Source organism: Molossus molossus, unplaced genomic scaffold (assembly GCF_014108415.1).
Source record: "Molossus molossus isolate mMolMol1 unplaced genomic scaffold, mMolMol1.p scaffold_m16_p_11, whole genome shotgun sequence".
Lineage (NCBI taxonomy): Eukaryota > Metazoa > Chordata > Mammalia > Chiroptera > Molossidae > Molossus > Molossus molossus.
In genome coordinates this window covers 86,637,664-86,659,213 of record NW_023425346.1, presented here as the reverse complement: position 1 = coordinate 86,659,213, position 21,550 = coordinate 86,637,664, and the positions used below count along the sequence as shown (strand labels likewise).

Sequence of the window (21,550 nt, the reverse complement as noted above, 5' to 3'; positions counted from 1 at the left end):
CCCTTCACATCGATGTTTCCCTCTCTCTCTCCCTCTCTCTCCCTCCCGCTCTATCTGAACAAAAAATGGAAAAATGTCCTTGGGTGAGGATAAAAAAAAAAAAAAAAAAAAGAACATTAAAGCTGTTTGTATAGGGGCTTAGACAATAAAACGGACCACTGACTCAGGCAAATTACAACTTATGGGCACTAAAATCAGAAGAAAGTTTAATGTCATTTGCACATTTTAGTACTCATCTTTCTTCAGTTGAATTTATAATTATGTAAGCAACTGCCAAGTTTCCATTTTTTGCATTATAAGTATGTAAAGGAAAGTGAGTGCATTTAATTTTATTAAAGGAAAATGAATGGATATATGCATAATACTCTGTTGCTGGTGTTATATGTGTTATGACAAATGGTAAATATATTTTCTTTATATAGATGTGCTTGTACATCTATATTAAGAGTAAAACATTTACCACATATATTAGTGCCATTGTAATTTGTTTTATAGGTTTCACTAGGATAACTCTTGAAGTCACATATTTCAAGAAAATATAAGTGAACAAAACTTGGTTGTGCTATTTATCTTCATAACTCCCTATGAATTTATGGTAAACATTCCTACTTTAAAATTTTGTATGGCTATTTGATTTGTTTTTCCTTTTGGGTAGGTATATGGGGTTCTTAGGAGTATAAGGGCAGGTGTTTCTTAATCTTAACTTTCTTGGATTAAATCTAATTTAAAATACAGCTTTTGCTTCCAATCGTGATGAAATATTTGGGATCATCTTTACCCTCCTGCCTTGAACAACTAGAATACTAGATAAAGTACATTAAATGACATTTAAATACTGAACAATAGCCACTGCAGGACTGTGGTCCCTGAGAGAAGCAAACAAAGGTGGTGAGTTCTAGGATCACTCCAGCATACTTCCGGGAGGCAGTTTCCAGGCCACGGTTCAAGAACAGCAAACCCAAACAGAGCAGTCTCGCTGAATTGAGGAGTCCGGGGAGACCTGTGTGCTTAGACTGTGGAAGGCAGAGTGTCAGACAGGAAATAACTGCACAGAGAAAGCTCTGCAGTTTTGCAGAGTGCCCCTTAAATCTTTTGCAAAATGGTTATGTACTTACATGTATCAGGAAACTACCTAGGAAGAGAAACACCAGAAAGCATAACCTCAGACAATTCCTGGAGCTTATGCAGGGCCAGAATAGTTCATTATCACCAGCCAAGGTGGAAGATTTTGTAACATGCAGGTAATTGAATAAAGTCTTCAGAAGGTTATCATCTTAGTGCTGGGGCTAAATTAGTCTTTATATTAAAGCATGTTCTGGATCTGCCTTAAAGCATAAAAGCAAATATCAAAAGGATCAAATTGGTTACAAGAAATGTAACAGCATAGCAGAAAAAATACACTTGAAAGAAATACAACAAACTAAAGAAATCTAGAATCTACTGATGTAAAATTCTTAATATCTAGCATCTCATTAAAAAAATTAAAAAATATGCAAAGAAGGTAGAAAATATTACCCATAGTTGTTAGAAAAATAAATCAGTAGAAGCAGACCCAGAAATGACCAAATGGTGGAATAGCAGACAAGGTTGATAAAATAGCTGGTGTAATTATAATTCTGTATGATTAAGAATATAAAGGAAAACATGAACATAAGAATAGAAGTGGTACTTGGAGGGAAATGTGTAGCATTAAGTGCTTATATTAAAAAAATAAAGAGATCTCAAACTAATTAATTAAGCTCCCTTCTTAAGAAATTATAAAAGAAGAGCAAATTAAATATAGAGTGTGTAAAGTAAGGAAATAATAATGATAATGATAAAGACAGACAACAGTGAAAGAGAAGGCAGAAAATAATAGAAAAACCAATGAAATCAAAGATTGATTCTGTGAAAAGATGAGTGAAATGGATAATCCTCAAGCCAAAATTAATACTAAGAGAGAACACTCAATTTATCAACATCAGAAATGAAAATAGGACATCACTAAAACTCCTATAAGAACTGCAAATATAATACAGGAATATTATTAACATGTTTATGTTAATAAAAGGAGCAGATGAAATAAATAAGTTCATTGAAACGGAAATCATTGATGCTCCTTCAAAAAGAAATACTCTGAATAGCTTTATATTTATTCCAGGTTTTGATATTATAGTGAAAAAAACCTTCCCAAAAAGAAAACTCCAGATGATTTCCCTTATAAATTCTGTCAAATATTTAAGGAAGAAATAATTTAAGGAAACATTTATGTAACAAATTCTTCTAGAGTATAAAAGTGGGAAATAATACTTCCTAATTAATTATATGAGTTCAGCATTACCCTAATACCAAAAGATGCTACAATAAAAGAAAATTATATAGCAATATTCCTTATAGTGGAGTCTGATCAATGGAGTATGGAAACAGAAAGGAATAAAAGACAACTTGGGAAAGAATAAGTAAAACTATATTAAGTTTCAGTTGATATAATTATCTACATAGAAAATACCATGGAATAGGCCAAAAAATATAAAACTAACAATTGATTTTATTTATGTTGTTCAGGGTCAATATGAAGAAAGCAAGTGTACTTCTGTAAACTAGCAATGGACAATTGAAAATGGAATTTAGAAAGCAATGGCATTTATTATAGTGTGCAAAAATATATGCAATACATAGAGGTGCATTTAATACTATATAAAACATTTAGAGATATATTTGTCATTATGTGCAAGAAAAATTATAAAACATTGCTGAGAGAAATTAAAGAAGACCTAAATAAATAGTATGATAATAGCATGACCATGGCCTTGGCCAGTTTTGCTCAGTGGTTAGAGCATCAGCCTGCGGTCCAGAGAGACCGGGGTTTGGTTCTTGCTAAGGACATGTACCTTGCTTGCAGTTTGTCCTTGGCCCTGGTAGCGTCGTGCGTGCGGGAGGTGGCCACTTGATGTTTCCCTTTCATGCCGATGTTTCTTTCTCTCTCTCTCTCTCTCTCTCTCCCTCCCTCCCTCTCTCTTCCTCCCACTCTATCTGAACAAAAAATGGAAAAATGTCCTCAGGTGAGGAAAATAAATCAATAAATAAATCAATAAATAAATCAATAAATAAATCAATAAATAAATAAAAATAGCATGACCATGGTTTAAGCAATTCAGTACTATTAAGATGTTACTTCTCCTGAATTTTAGCCTACCAGTTCAATGCAATCCCAATCAAAATCCTAGCAGTCATTTTTGTGAAACTGACAAACTGATTCCAAAAATTTGTTGGAAGTACAGAAGACTTAAAATAGCCTAAATAATTTTGAAAAAAAAATTAAAGTTGGATGATTTATACTTCTTATGAAGATTAAATCTATTAGTAAGACCTTTAGGGTGAAGGATACACATAGAGATTAGTAGAATATATAGAGAGTCAATAAATAAAAGTAAAAGTATATGATCAACTGACTTTCAACAAAAGTACTAAGATAATTTAAGGAGAAAAGGATAATTTCCATAAAAGGACCTAAAACATTGGCTTTACTTTACACCATATACAAAAATTAAGTTGAATGAGTCAGAGACCTAAATGTAAGAGCTAAAACATACAACTTCTAGAATAAATCAAAGGAGAAAATTATTCTGATATTTGGTTAGTCAAAGATCTCTTGCATACAATACACACAAAGCACAGAAGAAAATATTGATAAATTGGACTTACTCAAAATTGAAAACTCAGTTCTTCAATAGAAATTCAAAAAAAAAGCAAAACACATTTATAAAAAATATTTGCAAAGCATATACCTAAGGAAAGACTTGTATGTAGAATAAGTAAAGAATTCTTGCAATGCAATAATAAAATTAGAGATACAGTAAAAGAAAATGGGCAAAAGGTTTGAACAGATAATTCACCTAAGAAAATATATGAAATGGGAAGGGCAAAGGTTAGTCTCATGAGACATTAGGAAAACACAAAAACACCATGAGATACCACTGCATACCTACTAGAATGGGTAACATAAAAATAAAAAAAGATCGACAATACTGTGTTGGCATGGATGTGGAACAGTTAGTTGTTAACTCTAATATACATTATTGCTTGTGGAAATGCACAGTGGTACAGGCACTTTCTTGTAAAATTAATCAGATATCTACCATATGACCCACAATCCCACTTCTAGGTATTTACCGAAAAGAAATGAAAACAAAGGCTTGCCTGTAAATGTTTGTAGAAGCTTTATGCCTAATGGCCATAAACTAGAAACAACCCAAAGTAATGAATGGATAAACAAAATGTGGTATAGTCATTCAGGGGCATATTGCTCAGCAATAAAAAGGAACCAGCTACCAATACATGCAACAGCATGGTGAGTGAAATAAGCCAGACACAAAAAGACTACATACTGCCTGATTCAGTTTATATGAACTCTTTAAAAAGGCAAAACTGTAGTGACAGAAACAGATCCGAGGTTGCCACGGACCAAGTATGGGGAAGGGAATTGGTGCTAAGGAGCAAGAGATCATTTTATAGGGTGATGGAAATGTTCTATATTTTATTTGTGGTGGTTTACAAAACTAAACACACCAAACTCCTTAACTATACACTTAAAGTGGGTGTATTTGATTTTATGTAAGTTATACCTTAATAAAGCCAATTTTAAAATGGATGTGTTGAGTTTTACATTTCAGAGGAATATGCACGAAGCAGTACAGTGTACTTAGAAGATATTTGGAAGCATGAGCTTCAAGTACAGTCATTCGGCAAATACGTATCAAGTATCTTTTATTAAGTGTAATAAGTACTAAATTCAAAATTGTGTGAACCGTGACCTCTGTGCTTATGACAAAGTTCATTGTTTGGATTAGAGAAATAGTTATCAAATGGATAAGTAAAATGTAATTAGCATATGTATCAACAGAGTGAAGAGAGCAATGTGCAAACACAGAGGAGAAAACTGTCTTTGTGGGTTCACCATGATCATTTTTAAAAAGATTTAAATGACAAGTAGGAGCTTAAAATGATGGGAAATTATTCCAGGCATATTTGGACATTTTGTAGAAATGAGGACTTAATCTAGAGGGAAAGAGAGAGACTACTGTACTGGGAACAAAATCTGGAGGTACATATGTATTTGCCAGAGAAGAGGTTGAGAAGCCATTGAGGGTAGTGTGTTACCCTCAATGGCTTCTCAACCTCTTCTCTGATCCCAGATGATAAATAAAACAGGAGATCCAAGACACATGAAAGTTTGATAAGGACCTAGAAATTAGGCATATTTGGGATTGGTTGAAGTCCATTGTATTTAGTGATTCACAGGCTATTTATTGATAACTTAAAATTTTTTTTCTTTATTGATTTTTAGAGAGAGAGGATGGGAGAGGGAGAGAGAGAGAGATAGAAACATTGATGAGAGAGAACATCGATTGCCCGCCTCCTGCATGCCCCCAACTAGGAATCGGGCACACAACCTGGGCATGTGCCCTGACTGGGAATTGAACAGGCAACCTCTTGGTTCATGTGTCCATGCTCAACCTCTGAGCCACACCGGCCAGGCAATTTATTGATGACTTTTAAAGTGCTTCAGTAATATCAGAATGAAGGTGTTTTAGATGGTGAAAATGTGTAATAATATTTATAAAAATGATAACAAAATACTGGTTCTCTTCAATAAATATACATGTTATACATATTAACTCGTAAGTTTGTAAGTATTACACAGATAAACTCAGAGAGAGTCAACATAAACAATATTTTCATGTGTGTGATTTTTAAGAACTATCAAAGAAGTGACAGGCAGTGGTCTCTTGTGGAGGTAGTAGTGCCATTAAATTTGGCAAGGATTGTTAATGATGTTTGGAAATAATTTTCAAAAGACTTGTAAGGGCATGATCTAGACTTTGAAGGCGCTCAGGCCGTGACAACAAATAGAAAGAGATGACGGCAGTTCCCGGAAGTTTTGAAGCACAGCCCCTCCTCTGCTCCACCTCTGCCCCCTATTATCCAACTTCTCCTTTCCCTTCAGTCGTCAGCGTAGATGTTCCTACCCTCCTGTCCAGCCTTCTCAGCCTAATTTGGTTCCCCATGATATACCAGCACAGCATTCATTTGCTCTGCAGAATCTACCACAGTTTGTGATACATTGTGTATTTGTTAAATGCCTGTCTACCTCAGCCGACTGTGTGGCATGAGGGTAGGCACCATGAGCTCTGTGCTCCATTTTACAGTCCAGCCTCATCACAGTGTTGATCCCAGAAGGCTCTTCATCCGTAGGCACTGATGCCAGGGAAGAGGCAGAGCATGTCCAGAGCACGTCTCTTGGAGGTAAAATAGTTGGGAGATGTCAAAGTCAACCTGTCTCCCACTATGTAGATGGCTGGAATGGAATGCAGATGAAGAATTAGGAGACTTGGGGTTACTAACTTTAGAAAATGTTACCAAATTCCTTGGACTCGCCGAGAACAAGGATGGGATGCAAAGGAAAGAGTGATGTTTTAAAACATAACAAAATGGAAGAAGCTGAAGTAAAGCGAATGGGTAGACGTCAAAAACGAGGGGAGTGAAAACGAGTCTTTACTCGAGCGTTAAAGAGTGTGTCGTCGTTTCCCCCTGGTCCGGTGAGTTGGAGTTTATACAGGATTGTGAGCCGGGGGAGTACAAGGGAACTACGTTTTAATTAAGTTGAGAAGGCATCAAGTTTGCTTGTATAAATAAGGGGGAGAAAGTATAGGAGGTTATGTTCTCAGTGAAATGGTACCATAGGACGAAGTTGTTCAGGAATAGTACGAGGAAGAGGAAGATGGCAGAACTGGTTTATGTTGGGCAATGAACTTCAGTGCCTGTGCTTAATAAGTAGTAATTGGCCAAAGAATTGTTCATTGCCAATTCCTCGCTTATTTCTAGAGAAGCAGGACCAAAGATTCCCAAATCAAGTAGTGGTTATAGCAAACAAAGGCTTTGTGTTACGTGTAGCCCCTTGTCTTAGAATGTGATTACATGTAAATATATTTATATTCTTTGCACAAAATGTTTTTGACTGAAAGCATTTTCTTGTATTTTTTTAATGCTCTTAACACAGCGATACAAATTTTTCATAATGTACACAGGTACCTGGCTTCCACTTCTCAGAAATCCTTGGTTTTGAATAATAGAAGTTACTTTGCCTAGTATTTTTAGAAATGAGTAATCATGCCTTAGAAGATTTTGTTATTGAAGATAGTTTACAAAAAATATAATAATGAAACAACTTATTTTAGATTATGTGTATGTACTTTTTTACAGATACAATCTAAAGGTTTTGTTTAAAACAAAAATCAGTATAGTGAAGCTTATATGTACCTACGAATCCTTGCCTTGTTACAATATTTCAGTCCACTTATAACAGTGTCATAGCAGGGGTTTGTAAGGAGACTGGCGTCAGGAATGCTGTATTTGGCCATGAAAAAGAGTTGTCTGCTTGTCTTTTGGACAAAATAGAGTGATTCCTAAGGGAGTCGAATGAGAGCCCCTGATCTGATTCACGCTGTCTTTACTCTGAGGGCTTTGGCACAGACCACCTGGTGGTGTACGTTTGTCCTGTTACTGTTCAAAACCAAGAATCAAAGTGCCCTTGATATCCTTGTGAAGAGTCATACATTAAATCATGCCTCTTTTCATAAATGTGTTTTTTTCTTCTTTTGTAAAGTTGTTTTTGTTTGTTTTTAGTGCAGTCATCGCAGTATTTTACCAGGTATATATACTGACTTAGGGCTCTCCGGCTATTAGGAAAGAATTTATTTCCTGAATGTGAAATGTGTTGGAAAATATTACTATCATCGCATAACTAAATATGTTAGGGCTTTAGTGGTTATTGTTAATAATCCTGACTCAAAGCACCTAGCAGGTTACTTCTTGGTAATATAAGAACAGTGCTGGTGTGGGAGAATACCCTTTATCTGCTGCAAAGTTTTGCATGTATGAAGTTATTACCAGGGCGGAAAGAAAAAAGAAACCCTGCTTTTATCTGTACTTTTTCTCATCACTTGAATTCCTTTTAGTTTTCTTGGTACTCATGAATAACTTTTTCATTAAACAATGGCATTTCAAGTTGTTGCATTTTAGTTTACTCCAGTAAAGTTTTCTGTCCTTACTACACCCTCCCCCCAAAGTTAACTAGAAAAATAATTCTCGTTATATATGTAAAGCACTCCTGATTTGTCTTTTGAACGAGTCAAAGCTGAGAGAACTGTGTAAGAGGAACTGGTAGTGTTGAGAGTCAGATAATTTGAAGACTGATCATCTAGGCTACAGTCAGAGCATGAATTTGATTCCGTATGTCCCCTATCACCAAAGGTACGATCTGCCTTATCTTCTTTTCTGTCTCAGTCTTGGTGGAGATTTATTATCTGAATCGGGGTGTGGAGGAGGAAGAGATTGAAGTCTGAAAAGCATATAAATGCTTCCTCCACACTATCAAAACTGAGCTGTTGAATTTGCTTTGGATGAGACTGACAGCACCCTAATCTTGAATTCTGTTCACAGTGGGTAAACCTCACAAGTGCAACTACTGTGGACGAAGCTACAAGCAGCGCAGTTCCCTGGAGGAGCACAAGGAGCGCTGCCACAACTATCTCCAGAACGTCGGCATGGAGGCCTCGGGCCAGGTCATGAGTCACCACGGTGGGTAGAAACAGCGGCCGCCCCTCCCTGCTCCTCTCTGCCACCTGCCATGCCTCCTGGGTTAAATAGTTCTGTCTGCCCTTCGGCACGGGCATCAAATCGTACTTTGTTTCAAACAGTTTTGGATCACATTAACCTGGTACAGGATTACCTTTAAGTGAGTTGAGCTTTGGGACACTTTGCAAACAAGGTATATTGAATTTTTGTGATACTCGGAAATTATTTCTCATAACGTGTTTGAATTAATATAATAATGGCAGGTGACCTTGAATAGACCAAAGGAAGGTACTGTTTATTCTTCCAAATTGTTAGACGTGGTTCCACACACGTCTACAGGTTTCCTAAAAGATGTCATTGGTTATCTGTGCATTTCCATTTCTCTTAGGTAACTGATCAGTGATATCATTGGAACTTCCTCCAATTTTTCTTGTGAATGTTCTTGGAAATTACTGATTTTGCTTTCTATAAGTGTGGGGCACAAAGTAGATCAAAATTAGGCACCGCTTTACAGAGATCAAAAGCCAAGCCAAACATCCCGATCTCCACAGTACACAGCAGCCGGTAGGAAGGCAGTCTCTAAGAGGTATCAGTGCAGAATTCTCTATAATTGAAAGACGAATGTTATAAAGCAGCCTTACACAGAAGGCTGTTCATTTCAGTTCCTCGGATTTGGAGCCATCTTGTCTTGTCCTGTTAATTATATATTTTTATTTTATTATTCATACAAGTGCATACAGAAATCTTAACCTATTAACATTTTTGTGTTTGTCATATAAAAAAGAGTTGACCAAAATTAAATCATATAATTAGAAAATGCTATGCTAGTTACTTTTAAAGTATAAAGATCTATTGAGTGATTTATAGACAACCTCAGATTATTTGTGGGGTTTTTGTTTTATATCGTGCATATTTTATATACTGTGGAACTGTGCTTCTTGAATAGCTAGTGATTATATGTTGTTGGGAATTCTTTTTAATTAAAATATTTTGTTACCATGAATAATTGGAGCATTTCTTTGCATTGAGGGTAGTTTATATAATATAAAGAATTCTTTAATATAAAGATGTAATTCTTTCATCATTATGAGTCCATTTTTTATTATATTATCATTATTAACTAAAAAAATTAAAAACCTTTCTGTTTTAAGCCTTAATAAATTTGATATTGCAAGCTTGCATTACCTGGGCTTGTGAGGGTATCATAGGCTCTAGACCATAGAGGTTAAAATGGTGTGATTCCAGCAAACTTAGTCTGGCTGTGCGGTGTCTGAGTGTGTTACTCATAGGCTTGGCATGGGAATGAAATGTTACTGGGTGTGCAATAAACACCCAGTAAATAGTTCTTTTTACTATTACATTTCTGGGCATGAAATATTAAGAAGTAGTAATTATTCAATCCCCTTTAAAGTTATGTTACTTACTGGCATTAATTTAGGCATTGGAGGTTTCATTTGCCTACTGAGCATAATATTTCTGTTTAAATTGTTGGTTGCAGAGGTGACTTGAGGCAGGGTTGCTAATAGAGGTTTGGGGCCATGTCAAAGACACCTTATGGCACTGCTACCTTTTCCTTATAATGTTCTCTTATTGCAGTTTTGACATTTGATTGGGTTATTAATTCTATTCATTCATTTTTCTGTTTACAGTTATTTTTGCAACTCTGTGTTGCATACACATCTGAATGAAAGAGAATCTCACAAGAAGACTTGAGATTGTCATAGGGAGATAGGTATACATAAATATAGTCAACATTTAACTATCTGTTGGCAGATTAACCAGTTATAGAGTAAGTGCTGACAAGCAGTTTAAACAGGTGTATTTTGGGAGGGGGGAAGACGTTTTTCTAAACAACTGCAACCTCAGCATCAAACCCATTTTTCATTTGCTTAGCTCTTTGCAGGTAGCTCTGAAACTTTACGAGAGGAGGGAGACTGGGAAAGTGGAGGAGACCCTTGGGAATGGGAGAGCAGGAGCAAAGCCAAGGAGGAGGTGGGGAGAGGGAAGGTTCAATATTATTTATAGACCCAAATATTTGTTCTTCAATACTGGATATTAATTTAACCACCTCAGGTTATATTAATGATATTTACTGCTTGTACTTTTTTTAGGTATATTGTAATGATTATTTGATATTATCCTGAATCTCGTTTTCCCTTTGTTAACATACTCAGTGGGGAATTGATGGTTGAGGTAGGAACTGATAAGTGCCATAAGAGAGAAAAAGATGGGTAAATGCTGTTAGAGTTCATCAATAACTTTGTCTCATATACTTTGTCTCATATATTTTGTTTGGTATCCCTTTTAAACAGAGCCTCAATGAGATCATTTTTAACCCCTTCCCTCTTACTATCTTGTTACATCTTTTCTGTTTTTTTGTTTTGTTTTTGTCTTTTCTCCTCACGGTATGTGTGGGGGTTGCTGTACTTGTGGTTACTGTTAGATCATTGAAATTAATTACTATTCTATTTTCATATCTGACATAGTTATATTCCCTAGCCTCTCTTTGCCAAAGCCCATTCTTCCCCACGTGGCTCTTCTAGTGAGAAGGTGTCTGAAGTCAAAGTGGCATTCCTTCACTTCAGGAAGCTTCTGTGCCAAACTCTACGGAACGTTCTGGGGATATAAAGATAAATGGAATAGACACCATTTCTTTTTTAATTTGTTTATCTTTATTGTTGAAAGTATTACAAATAGCCCTCCTTTTCTTTTTTTCTTTCTTTTCTTTTTTTACAATTTCTTTCTTGCATTTATTATCTGGTAGGAGATACATACTTAAAATAAAACAAATCAAGTGCGGTATAAAGGCGTATTTGTGCTTCTCTAGGTGCACAGATGCTGAACTGATCTAACTCCGTCTGGAGGGGTCAAGGAAAGCTTCTTCCGTGCAGTGTTTTCTCCGTGCACGAGGATGAGAAGTGCATAGACTGGGCAGGTCCGCAGAGAATGCATTGTCCAGGCAGAGAGCTGCCCTCGGCTAAGACTTAGGGTATGAAAGAGCATGGACAGGTTCCTGGAAGTTGAACATGGTTGGAGCTGAAGGAGTGGTAGGAAGTGAGATTGAAATAGGCTGTGAAGTAAAGATAAAGACTTCTATGCTGTTCCAAGTTGGGATTTCACTGGGGTAATGAAATGTGTGTCTTCTAAAGAAAACTGTCACCAGCGTAGAGTACAGGATGGGTGCCTGACTGGCACGCTGGGATTGCTGGGAAGCGAGCCGCCGAGGAGAAGAGGACGGGCAGCGCTGAAGACGTACTCAGCAGGTGGAATAGAGTTTAGTTCGATGGAAAGGGAAAAATAACAACTAGTAGTTTTGAAAACAAAGATAATAATGAATTTGCTTTTATGGCAGATTATCTTATTTTAAAGTTATTTTATGCTCATTTTTCAAGTCTGATCAGCTTGCAGAAACAGCTTTAAAAATCAAAGTATATAATTAACCCCCCCCCCCTTTCCTGCCTAAAGACAAAAATGAAAGTATGAATTGGAAAGATAGCCAACTTTAAAGAAAAAAATATATATTTTTTTAAATTTATGGTTTGAATTGTATGATAAAGAGAATTTCTTTATTGCAAGTATGGAGACATATTGGGAATCTGTACACTTTCTAGTGAGTTTTTCCAAACTATCTTCATTGGGTGACATTTTCTTCATTAAGTCATTCAGGAAACATCCATTGACTAGGACATTTGTCTCACATCATGAAAGGTACCATAGATACAAAGTCACATAAAATGGACAGATGACCTAGTCTAGGTCTCTAAGGTCAATTGAAAACAATTGGAAAGAATTGACCAGTAAACCAACAGTTAGAACCTATGATAAGTATTATGGGGGCACAGAAGGCAGATATCTAAATGACACTGGGCATCCATTTCTAGGAAAAGTTATGTTTGAATAGACCTTTAAAAGGCAAGGAAGCCAGCTGATTAAGTCGAGAAGCATGTTTCATACAGAGAGAAGAGTGTGTATGAAGAAATGGAAGTCTAAAAGAGCATGATGGGTCAAGGACCTAGAAGCAGCTACGTATAATTGGAGAGTATGTAAGGGCAAGAAAAACTGGACGGTGGTAAGGCTAGAGATATAGGCTATGAACAGGGCATCAAGGGCCTGTTGTGCTAAGTAAAGAATTCGTAATGTATCCTAAAAAACATTGTTAGATTAATATTTTATTGCTAGATATGTAGGAGCTAGATCAAAAGAGTCGAAATAGAGGCAAGTAGACCATTGCAACAGTCAACTGATTGATTGAGTTGAGCTTAGAAGCCTGCACTATGCAGAGAAGCCTGCACTATGCAGCGACTATAGATGTAGAACCTAAAACATTTGGTAGGGAAGAGGAGGGGCAAGAGACTGAGTGAAAGGAAGAAATCTAGGATGTGCCAGTTATCTAGCACGGATGACCAGGTAGATAGTAGTGCCATTCACTGAGATGGAAATTAGGGAAATAGGAGAAAGTTTGCAGAGGGAAACAGAGATTTTTGCTTTTGAACAAATTATCTTTTAAGTACCTGTGAGAGAATGCCAAGTGAAACTAAGAAGAAGTCAAACATATATATATATATTCAACTGGAGAGAGGGCTGAGTAGGAAATCAGGTTGTGGGAGCCATCGTTGTATAGATAGTAGCCTGGAGTAGCAGGTTTTATCGAGTTATACGGGTGAGTATAGAGTGAGACATCTAGAAGAGCACACCAGGAAGAAAACAAAAAAGCCATGAAGATGAGTAAGAGCAGGAGGCTTGATGGAAAGAGTGATTTCTCGAAACCCAAAGCAAGCATCAGCATTGTCCAATGTTCTCAAGAAAATAACTAAGGTAACTAAAAAGTTTCTTTTAGATTCAGCAACATGGAAAAATGAGGGACAGCATAGAAGTCATCTGTAGTTTTTGCCTGCCCTACATACCTTCCTCCTTCTTTTGATAACAAGACTCTCATTTCCCTTTAGAGAACTGTCTCGCCTTGCACGAAGCCATGCAGAACTGTCGGTCTGGGTGCCCTGCGCCCTGCCCTCTTCTGGCCGTGGGACAGACAGATGACCTAGTCTAGATCTCTCACAACTGTGTGTTCTTGGAATTGGAAATTTCAGTGGATTGTTCAGTATAATTGCTGTATGTTGGGAACACTATGGTTCTGTCTTTATGACTTATCAATGAGATGAGATAATGAAACGATGCAAGCATAAATCTATTATTATCCTGTTTTATAACTTCAAAAATAACTTCAAGGAAGATACTTGGTTTTGAAGTTTGCTCTAACAAGTCAAGTTAGCATATTGGTCTTTTCTCAGCCTAGGTGAATGCCTCACAATGGGAGTAATGCACTGTTGAGTTAACAAGAAAGCTCATTTTGTGTCAAATAGTATACAGCAGTGGGCAGAAGTAGGTTCATATGGAAAATAACGCAATAATTAATAATAATACAAGAATAAACTCGTGTTTCACATACTCACAATTATAAACCTACTTTTGCCCACCCCCTGTATATCCAGAAACATTTTTATTTCATCAAAGCAAAAAATTCAGATTAGTTATGTAATTGAGAAAATGTATCAGATCTTTACCCAATGGCAGACCATAAAAATATGTCATACTTGTTATATAAAGTCAAAATTCAAAGTACGTCTATAAAGAATACTATAGCATAGTGGCCAAGAGCCTGTTTCCGGAGCCTGACCAGCTAGATTCAACTCGTATATTCCTTACTAACTAGATGTAAGCCTGAGGAAATAACCGAACATCGTGGCTCTTTTGTTTCCCAGTTTGGAGAAGGTAAATGTGCCTATCTCAGGGGGTGCTTGAAAGCATTAAATGAATTATTAAATGCAAACCCTTATAACAGTACTTAACACATGTCTCAGCTCTTGTTGTTGTTGTTATTGTTGTCAATATGATAGAAACGAGATCAGTATTTGATATGTAAAGGGCTTTTGTAAAGTGGAATTTAGACCAGAGCACTGCAAAAGTCATTGTTCTCAGTTCACATGAGCTTCATTGAACTTGGGACAGATCGTCTGAATTGAGGTGGATGTGGTGTGGGGCAGTTCCCACACCCAGGTTTCGTTCTGAATGTTAAATGTGTGCAAATATGACAATTCAAGGTGAAACTTAGAGCAAAACTGCTAAGTGTTACACAACTCATTTCAAAACTAATTAGTATATTCAGTTTGGGGGCAAACCCTGTTAACCAGTTTTGCTGTTTTTTAGCAAAATTAACAACAACAAACTTTTTTTTTCTTCTTTTCTTCTTTCATTTTGGATCTTGGTCCATGACATGTTTTCATCTTTGATCTATAGTTTTTTGGTCAATAGGTACTTTTGAAATAATGTAATAAGTGCCTATAAATCCACCACCCAAAAGGAAAGTTAAGAATTTGGCAGTAATCTGAATCTGTTACATGGATTTCACCACATCACAGCCATTTCTTCCTCCTGTCCCCCTTATTTGAATTCTGTGGTCTTCCTTCTTTGCTTTACTTTTTAAGTTTTTATTTTTATTTTTATTTTAGGTGTTTCTAACATAGGATACATGATCTTTTGTAAAATGTAGGGAGGGCAGACTTTTTCCACTCGATAATATTACTAAGTATATCAGTATAGAAAATGAGCTAATTGTTTCCTTGTTTCTGTATCTCATTCTTGGAATTTTTTTTTTCCAAATTAACATCCAGTAATTGCAGAATCACTTGCCGTTCATAACCAGAGGACCTGTTATAAACAAAGATTAAGATTAAATTTTTCTGGCCCATCTACCAAACTATATTAGGTTAACCCCAAACTTAGATTGAATGTTGATCTCTTTAAGTGTGTCCAATTTACGAAAACAATTTTCTGATGCCATTTTTCTTTTTTTTTTTTAATCTGCAACCTGTATTGCTTATTAACTAGGTCACCTGAATTGTGCACTGGATTTTCTTAACTTTCATCTCTTGCTTTCTCACTTTATTTTGGTGTCCACCCTTATAAATGAGAATGCCTTGCATTTCACACAGTGGAACTATCCTTTACAAATGCAAGGAGCAGAATAAGTAATTTTACAGTGCATGCTGAACAAGTGAAGATATCCTAAGATATGAAACCCTTGGGTTTCCAAACATTATTGGCACAGGTACAAGTGGAGAAAGCAACAGTAATCAAGAAGCTGTAAGTTATGGTCTTTCCTGTGAGCATCAGTTCTAATCAATGGATCTCAATCTGTCTCAGATGTTACTCAGTTAAATCTGTCCTTAGTTAAATGTTCTTTGAGAATATTTTTATTAAAAAACAACTTCTTTAAGTTCTTTGTCTACACTGTGTGTGTGTGTGTATATATATATATATACACACACACACTAACCTATGAGTTAGGATATTAGCCTAAAGCAACGAAACAAATGGGATGAAGGCAGAGCAGCATGGGAAAGTTTATGTTGAATGAATTAGAGCAGTTTAGTGAGCAAAGATGCCAGTTTGGAAATGGATTATTTTATCCTGCTGAAGAGCTCTTTTTAAAATAAATTACAACTGTGAAGCTGCCACAGTTGACTATGCGTGTTCAGAATGGGATCTCCTTCATAAAGGCTGCTTTGCACAGGTATTGAGGTACTGCCAACGAGGCTACCAGCTCATTCAGCTCATCAGATAGAAAATCTGTTACAAGAAAATACATGGGTGGAGAAAAAAAAACTGGTTAAATATTGTGCTGTTATTCTGTGTCTGTTGATGCTTTCCTCCAAAACTAGTTGACTTGCTTAAATTGTTTTACAAAAATAAACTCCAAAAGCCTTGAGAATAGTGCAGTCTTAAAGTAGTATTGATTTTAATCAATGTTAAAAACACTTTCAGAGGCATAAGCTAAGAAACAAGATGAACATGTTTGCCGCCAATAATAGTGGCAACAGTTTATGTCATTGATCTGAGAGAGACCCAGATAAAAGGAAATCTTCTGTGTGTGAGAGTAAAGCTACCAGGCACTTGAACCCTGGAGGGATCTTGCTACTTGTTTTTACTCAAGCATACTAGCTTATGTTTGTATAACACATATAGACCTGGCAAATTCAGTTTCTTATCTGTCAAGTGTTGAAGAAATTATCAGATTGCATTTTTTGTATGGTTTTATATAGTACCTCCTATAGAAGATTGTAAGGAACAAGAGCCTATTATGGACAACAATATTTCTCTGGTGCCTTTTGAGAGACCTGCTGTCATAGAGAAGCTCACGGGGAATATGGGAAAACGTAAAAGCTCCACTCCACAAAAGTTTGTGGGTAAGCATCACAAATGCTTGTATTTCTTTAAAAAGGTGATTTTAATAGGCAAAGACATGTTCCCATGTGTTAGAAATATATGTGGTGTATTTCAGTTCATGAAATAAACATAAATCTCTTTTCTTTTCTACTGATTCCACTCTACGTGTACCATACTTTTGCTTTCTCTCTCTCTCTCTCTCTCTCTCTCTCTCTCTCCCCCCCTCTCCCTCCCTTCCTCCCTCCCTCCCTCCCCCTCCCTCCCTCTTTCTCGTATATAAGTATATGAGGTTAAGAAAGAGAGATGAAGGAAAGACTGATAGTAGTAAGTTGCTATCTCAAAATGATGTATAAGGTGGAATAGCATCTAAAAATAAAATGTTCATTTAAAGAATTGTAACACTTAAGAGAAGTAGTGTAGCCTATAAGCCAGTTTTGATTGTGTTTTAAAATTTGCTTTAGTACCAGGTTTTTGAACTCTTTTCTTTACATGATATTAGTGTTCTTAGTATTTGATCTAGGATAAAGAGAAATCCTTTTTTCTTTTAATTCTGCATTAGAAAAATAATGCCGCAACCTCCATCCAAGATGCTTCCTATTTGGATCTGTGTTTCATATTTTGATCTTTGTTTTATCCAGCCTGTGATTTTGAACTGAAAAGATTAAATATGATGTATTGGACTTTACTTTTTCATTTCCAACCCCTTAGATGTTCTTCGATACACTCAGAGTTGGCACCATTCTGCATACCATAAGTCATAAGTATCTCTGAGGATACAGAAAGCGTCTAACTTTTAAAAAGACCATGTGAATAATACAGATTGAATATAAAGAATTGTTGTTGATTGTATATGTATTATCTACTTTTATAGATCTTATATAGGGTAGAAATGATAATAAATAAAAAATATTCACATTCTATTCTAAAAATCATTGTGGAATGTCTTGTGGGAGTTGAATGGTGATCAGGAGAACATCTTTTCTTTGGTTATTTCAGGGAGGAAAGGGTAATAAAATTCTGTTACTCCAGTAAACATTTCGAGATGGTTTCCTTTCAACCTAAAACTAAAGAACTAACAAATCACCAAAATACCACTTTAAGGAAGCTGGGGAGATTAATTAACAGAGCCTGTGGAAAGAAGGCTGAGGATAGCTCTAAGGACCACCCTTTAGCGTAGGTCAGTGGAGGCCCTTCCGAGGACACACGAAGGCCTGCCATGGGCCCTCGGTGACGTTTATTTCCGTCTCTTTCTTTCTTTTAATAAACAACATTTTTTAAATGGCCGTTTATCTACTTTAAAAATTGATTAATTTGATGGATGTTCATTAAATGCCTATATCTCAACTAGACACTAGTATATTTGGGAAAATATAAAATTTATTCCTATTTTTCTATCTTTTGCATTTGTTTAGTTCTGCCTTTTGAAACATTTTCATGTTTTTGGGTTTTTTTTTATGACTTAGAAATGCTGCCCTCAATTTGATCTCATTACATTCCTTAGAAAAGAGGGACAGATTTTTTAATTTGCATTTTGATTCTAAAGTAATGACATTCGATTTTTTATTAGGAATTTGATGGTTTTTTCTTTATTTGGGTTCTACACTAACAGTCATATATATAACATTTGCATAGTAACCATTTCTGCATCTGAAACAAAAATTTCGTCATTCCACCCTTACTGTAAATTCCCTTTTACTGTGCCCCTCGGTTAAATGCCGCTCTTTGACCGTCTCCAGCCATCCGGGCCAGTGATCTCCGCACTTTCTGTGTATCAGTCTGTCTCCTCTCCTTTCTCGTCCAGCTTCGAGTCCATGGCTCATCACTCTTCTGCTCCTTTGCCAATATTCCTGACTCTCCTGATCTGTTGTCCTTCGATCATCTTCTCCTGGGGAAACCCCTCTCTCTAGTGCAGCCGTATCTGCATAGCTGCTAGTGCTTTTGGACATCATCTCACAGCCTTCAAACTGATGTCACCAAAACTAAATGAATTAACTGGTCTCAAACATCCGTTTGTCCCACCCATGCTGTGTAACATCCATGCTTTGATGTATCCCTGAAGAGTCTTCCCTGCTGCTCACCACTGGGGCCATTTCAAGCTTCCTTCACTCTCTGCAAACATGCGGTCTCACTTCTTGCTGATATTGTATCTAAATTCACGGGGAGTAAAACCAGTTGAAGTGATTTCAGAGCAATTTCACTAACCCTATGGGACCATGTGCACCCACCTGAATACTTCCTTCTTTTCTCCTTGTTTCAGAGAAAAAAAAGTGTGTGTTTCTTTCTGACTAAAGTAAATTCCTCTAAGTGTGCTCTGGAATTCTCCTATCCCAGGCCCCCAAATACTTACACTATTATTTTTTCTCTTCCTCACTTGTATTTCAGTTTCTCACCTCTATTGGTATTTTCATGTCAGCATTTAATGTGATAAACTATCATGATTAAAAGAAATCTTCCCTCAGACCCAATACTCCTTCCAGGGACCATCTACATTCTACATGTCTTCGAAGATGGAGTTCTTGAAAGAGTTCTCTATGCTTGTTTTCCGTAATTTCTTTCTTTCTCCTTGTACCCCAGACTTTGCTGCCTGGCGTTCTTCCCTGAGCTTTATTGGATGTGTTCTCATGGACATCACCACCAGCTTCCCTGGGACCTTAGAGACTGTCTGACACAACTCCTAGAGAGCATTTGCCACTACTGTTTAATTCCTTTTGAAATACTCTCGTTCCTTGGTTTCTATGACATTGACCTCTTTTGCATCTCTTCCAGCTTCTGTGACTGCTCCTTCTCAGTATTCTTTATTAGCTATGCAAATGGGGACAAAAGTACTAATGGAGGACTCCATTCATATGCTTAAGTATTTTAATATAACTCAAGGTGAAAAACTGTTATGTTTTACCCTTCAACTTAGAAGACTCAGTTCAAATAAACATTGAATTCTCGGATTCCTTGGAGTTCCACAGCAGACCTTGGCAGCAGTCAGAGCGGAACACCCTCTGGCCAGGAGCCTGGCCTCTCTGTGGACACATTCTTGGTTGTGTCCAATTTCAAAAGGAGACTCAAGCATACATGTGTAGACACCTCAGCCTGCACATCCAGTTCTGTTCACATTGTACCCACGTGTTGTGCATGAAGAGGAGTGTGTTGGCCATTCCTCAGGCCTCAGAGTATACGTTCCAGCAGCACCATTGTTACTCTGGAGGATGGACCCTCTGGCGAGGACCGCTAACCCTAGGTGCAAGCTCAGGGCAAGGACTTTGAGGGTACAGAGTGTGGTCAAGGGAGTAAGCTCTAGATAGGCACATTCCCTTGGCCCTGCACATTCCTCATCCATAAGGAGCAAGGCCCAGGGCTCTCTAAATACGGGGTTTAGTGCAAGAATCCCACTTGCCCTGGTCTGTGGGCAGGCATAAAAATCTTGGTGTTCTTTCAGTTTCTGTTACGGGATTTCAGTCCTTCACACTTGACCTATTCGTGGGTGATACACGTATCCCCATGGCTTAAGAAGTTACTTTCTATCAACTGGTGACTCTCATCTCTACATCTGAAGGCCAGATCTCTCTCCTGAGTTCGAGACTATACCTCAGTACCTACTGGACATGACAGTTACTCATAGTCTTCCCGACCTGAATTCATCATCGTTTTAATCTAATTAACATCCAAACTTTTTTTCCCTTCATTCTCTATGTCTAGATAATCACCAAGCCCTAGTACCTATGTTTTCTGTTTCTCTCCATTCCATCGAATTTTCTCCATTTCCACTGACACTGTGCTAGTTAGACCACCTTGGTCTCCACAGCAAAGCTTTCTAAACCATCTTGCCAAATAACTCTCTAGTCAAGTCATTTCCTTGTTTAATCCTTTCATTGCTGTTGCTCTCAGGATACAAATTCAAATTTCTCAGCCGTTGAATACGCCCTCGGTTTTATGACTTCATCTTTCTATGTATTTTCACACCTGCTGCCTCTGAGTCTTATTACCTTCTGCTCCATCCCACATTCCTTTACTTGGCTAATATTTGCCATCAGACTCATTTCTCTGATGCCACCGCCTTCAAAAAGTCTTACTTTACCCCCCTCATAGGAGATATGAATTCCTTTAATTTGACCCCATCACCCGTTTCACACTGTATTATAAATGATCCCTAAACCACTGTCACCCCCTCTAAACTGTAGACTCTTTGAGGATATAGATTAGGTTTGTGTAGCTTAACTTTTAAACTTACGACATTGCAGTGTCTTAAATTGGATACCACAAAATGCTTTCTCATTTTTTCCCTTCCATTTTCATGCTCTGGTCATTAGCCTGATCTCACTTTGGGGACCTTTCTTAAACCTGAGATAATACCAGCTACTTGAAAGTGCTTTTCCAGAATGCAGTTCTCTGGGTCAATATTTCCCACCCACGTTACAAGTGAGGCGTTCATCTACAACATGGATAAGAAGTGCACATATATTTTAAGAGGCATTACTTTGTAAGATTCACCTATCAGAACTAGGTAACTAATAGGAGACTACTTTGTTTTAGTGGCAGAAATTTAAAAAGATAAAATATTCTGTCTAAAGTTGGTCATATTTGAAGGAGAGAAATTACTTCTCATACTCTATGCACCAAACTCTTTTTTCTAGTTAATATTTAGATGTTATATTGAAGTAAAATTAAATTAATTGAAGTAAATATTGAAGGAAAAACTACAGTTATACTTCAGTCAAGG

At 36.9% G+C, this 21,550-nt stretch overlaps 1 protein-coding gene across 19 annotated transcripts in view; it reads left to right on the top strand.

Moving 5' to 3' along the window:
* IKZF2 (IKAROS family zinc finger 2) overlaps window positions 1-21,550 on the top strand; it is a 149,138-nt gene that overhangs the window by 121,734 nt on the left and 5,854 nt on the right. For 17 of the 19 annotated variants that reach the window (XM_036254335.1, XM_036254323.1, XM_036254320.1 and 14 more), the window contains 2 exons: window positions 8,482-8,619; window positions 16,716-16,859. In XM_036254335.1, the coding sequence (XP_036110228.1) occupies window positions 8,482-8,619; window positions 16,716-16,859 (282 nt within the window). The remainder of the gene's footprint in view (window positions 1-8,481; window positions 8,620-16,715; window positions 16,860-21,550) is intronic. The other 2 variants (XM_036254333.1, XM_036254330.1) reach the window with 1 other exon arrangement.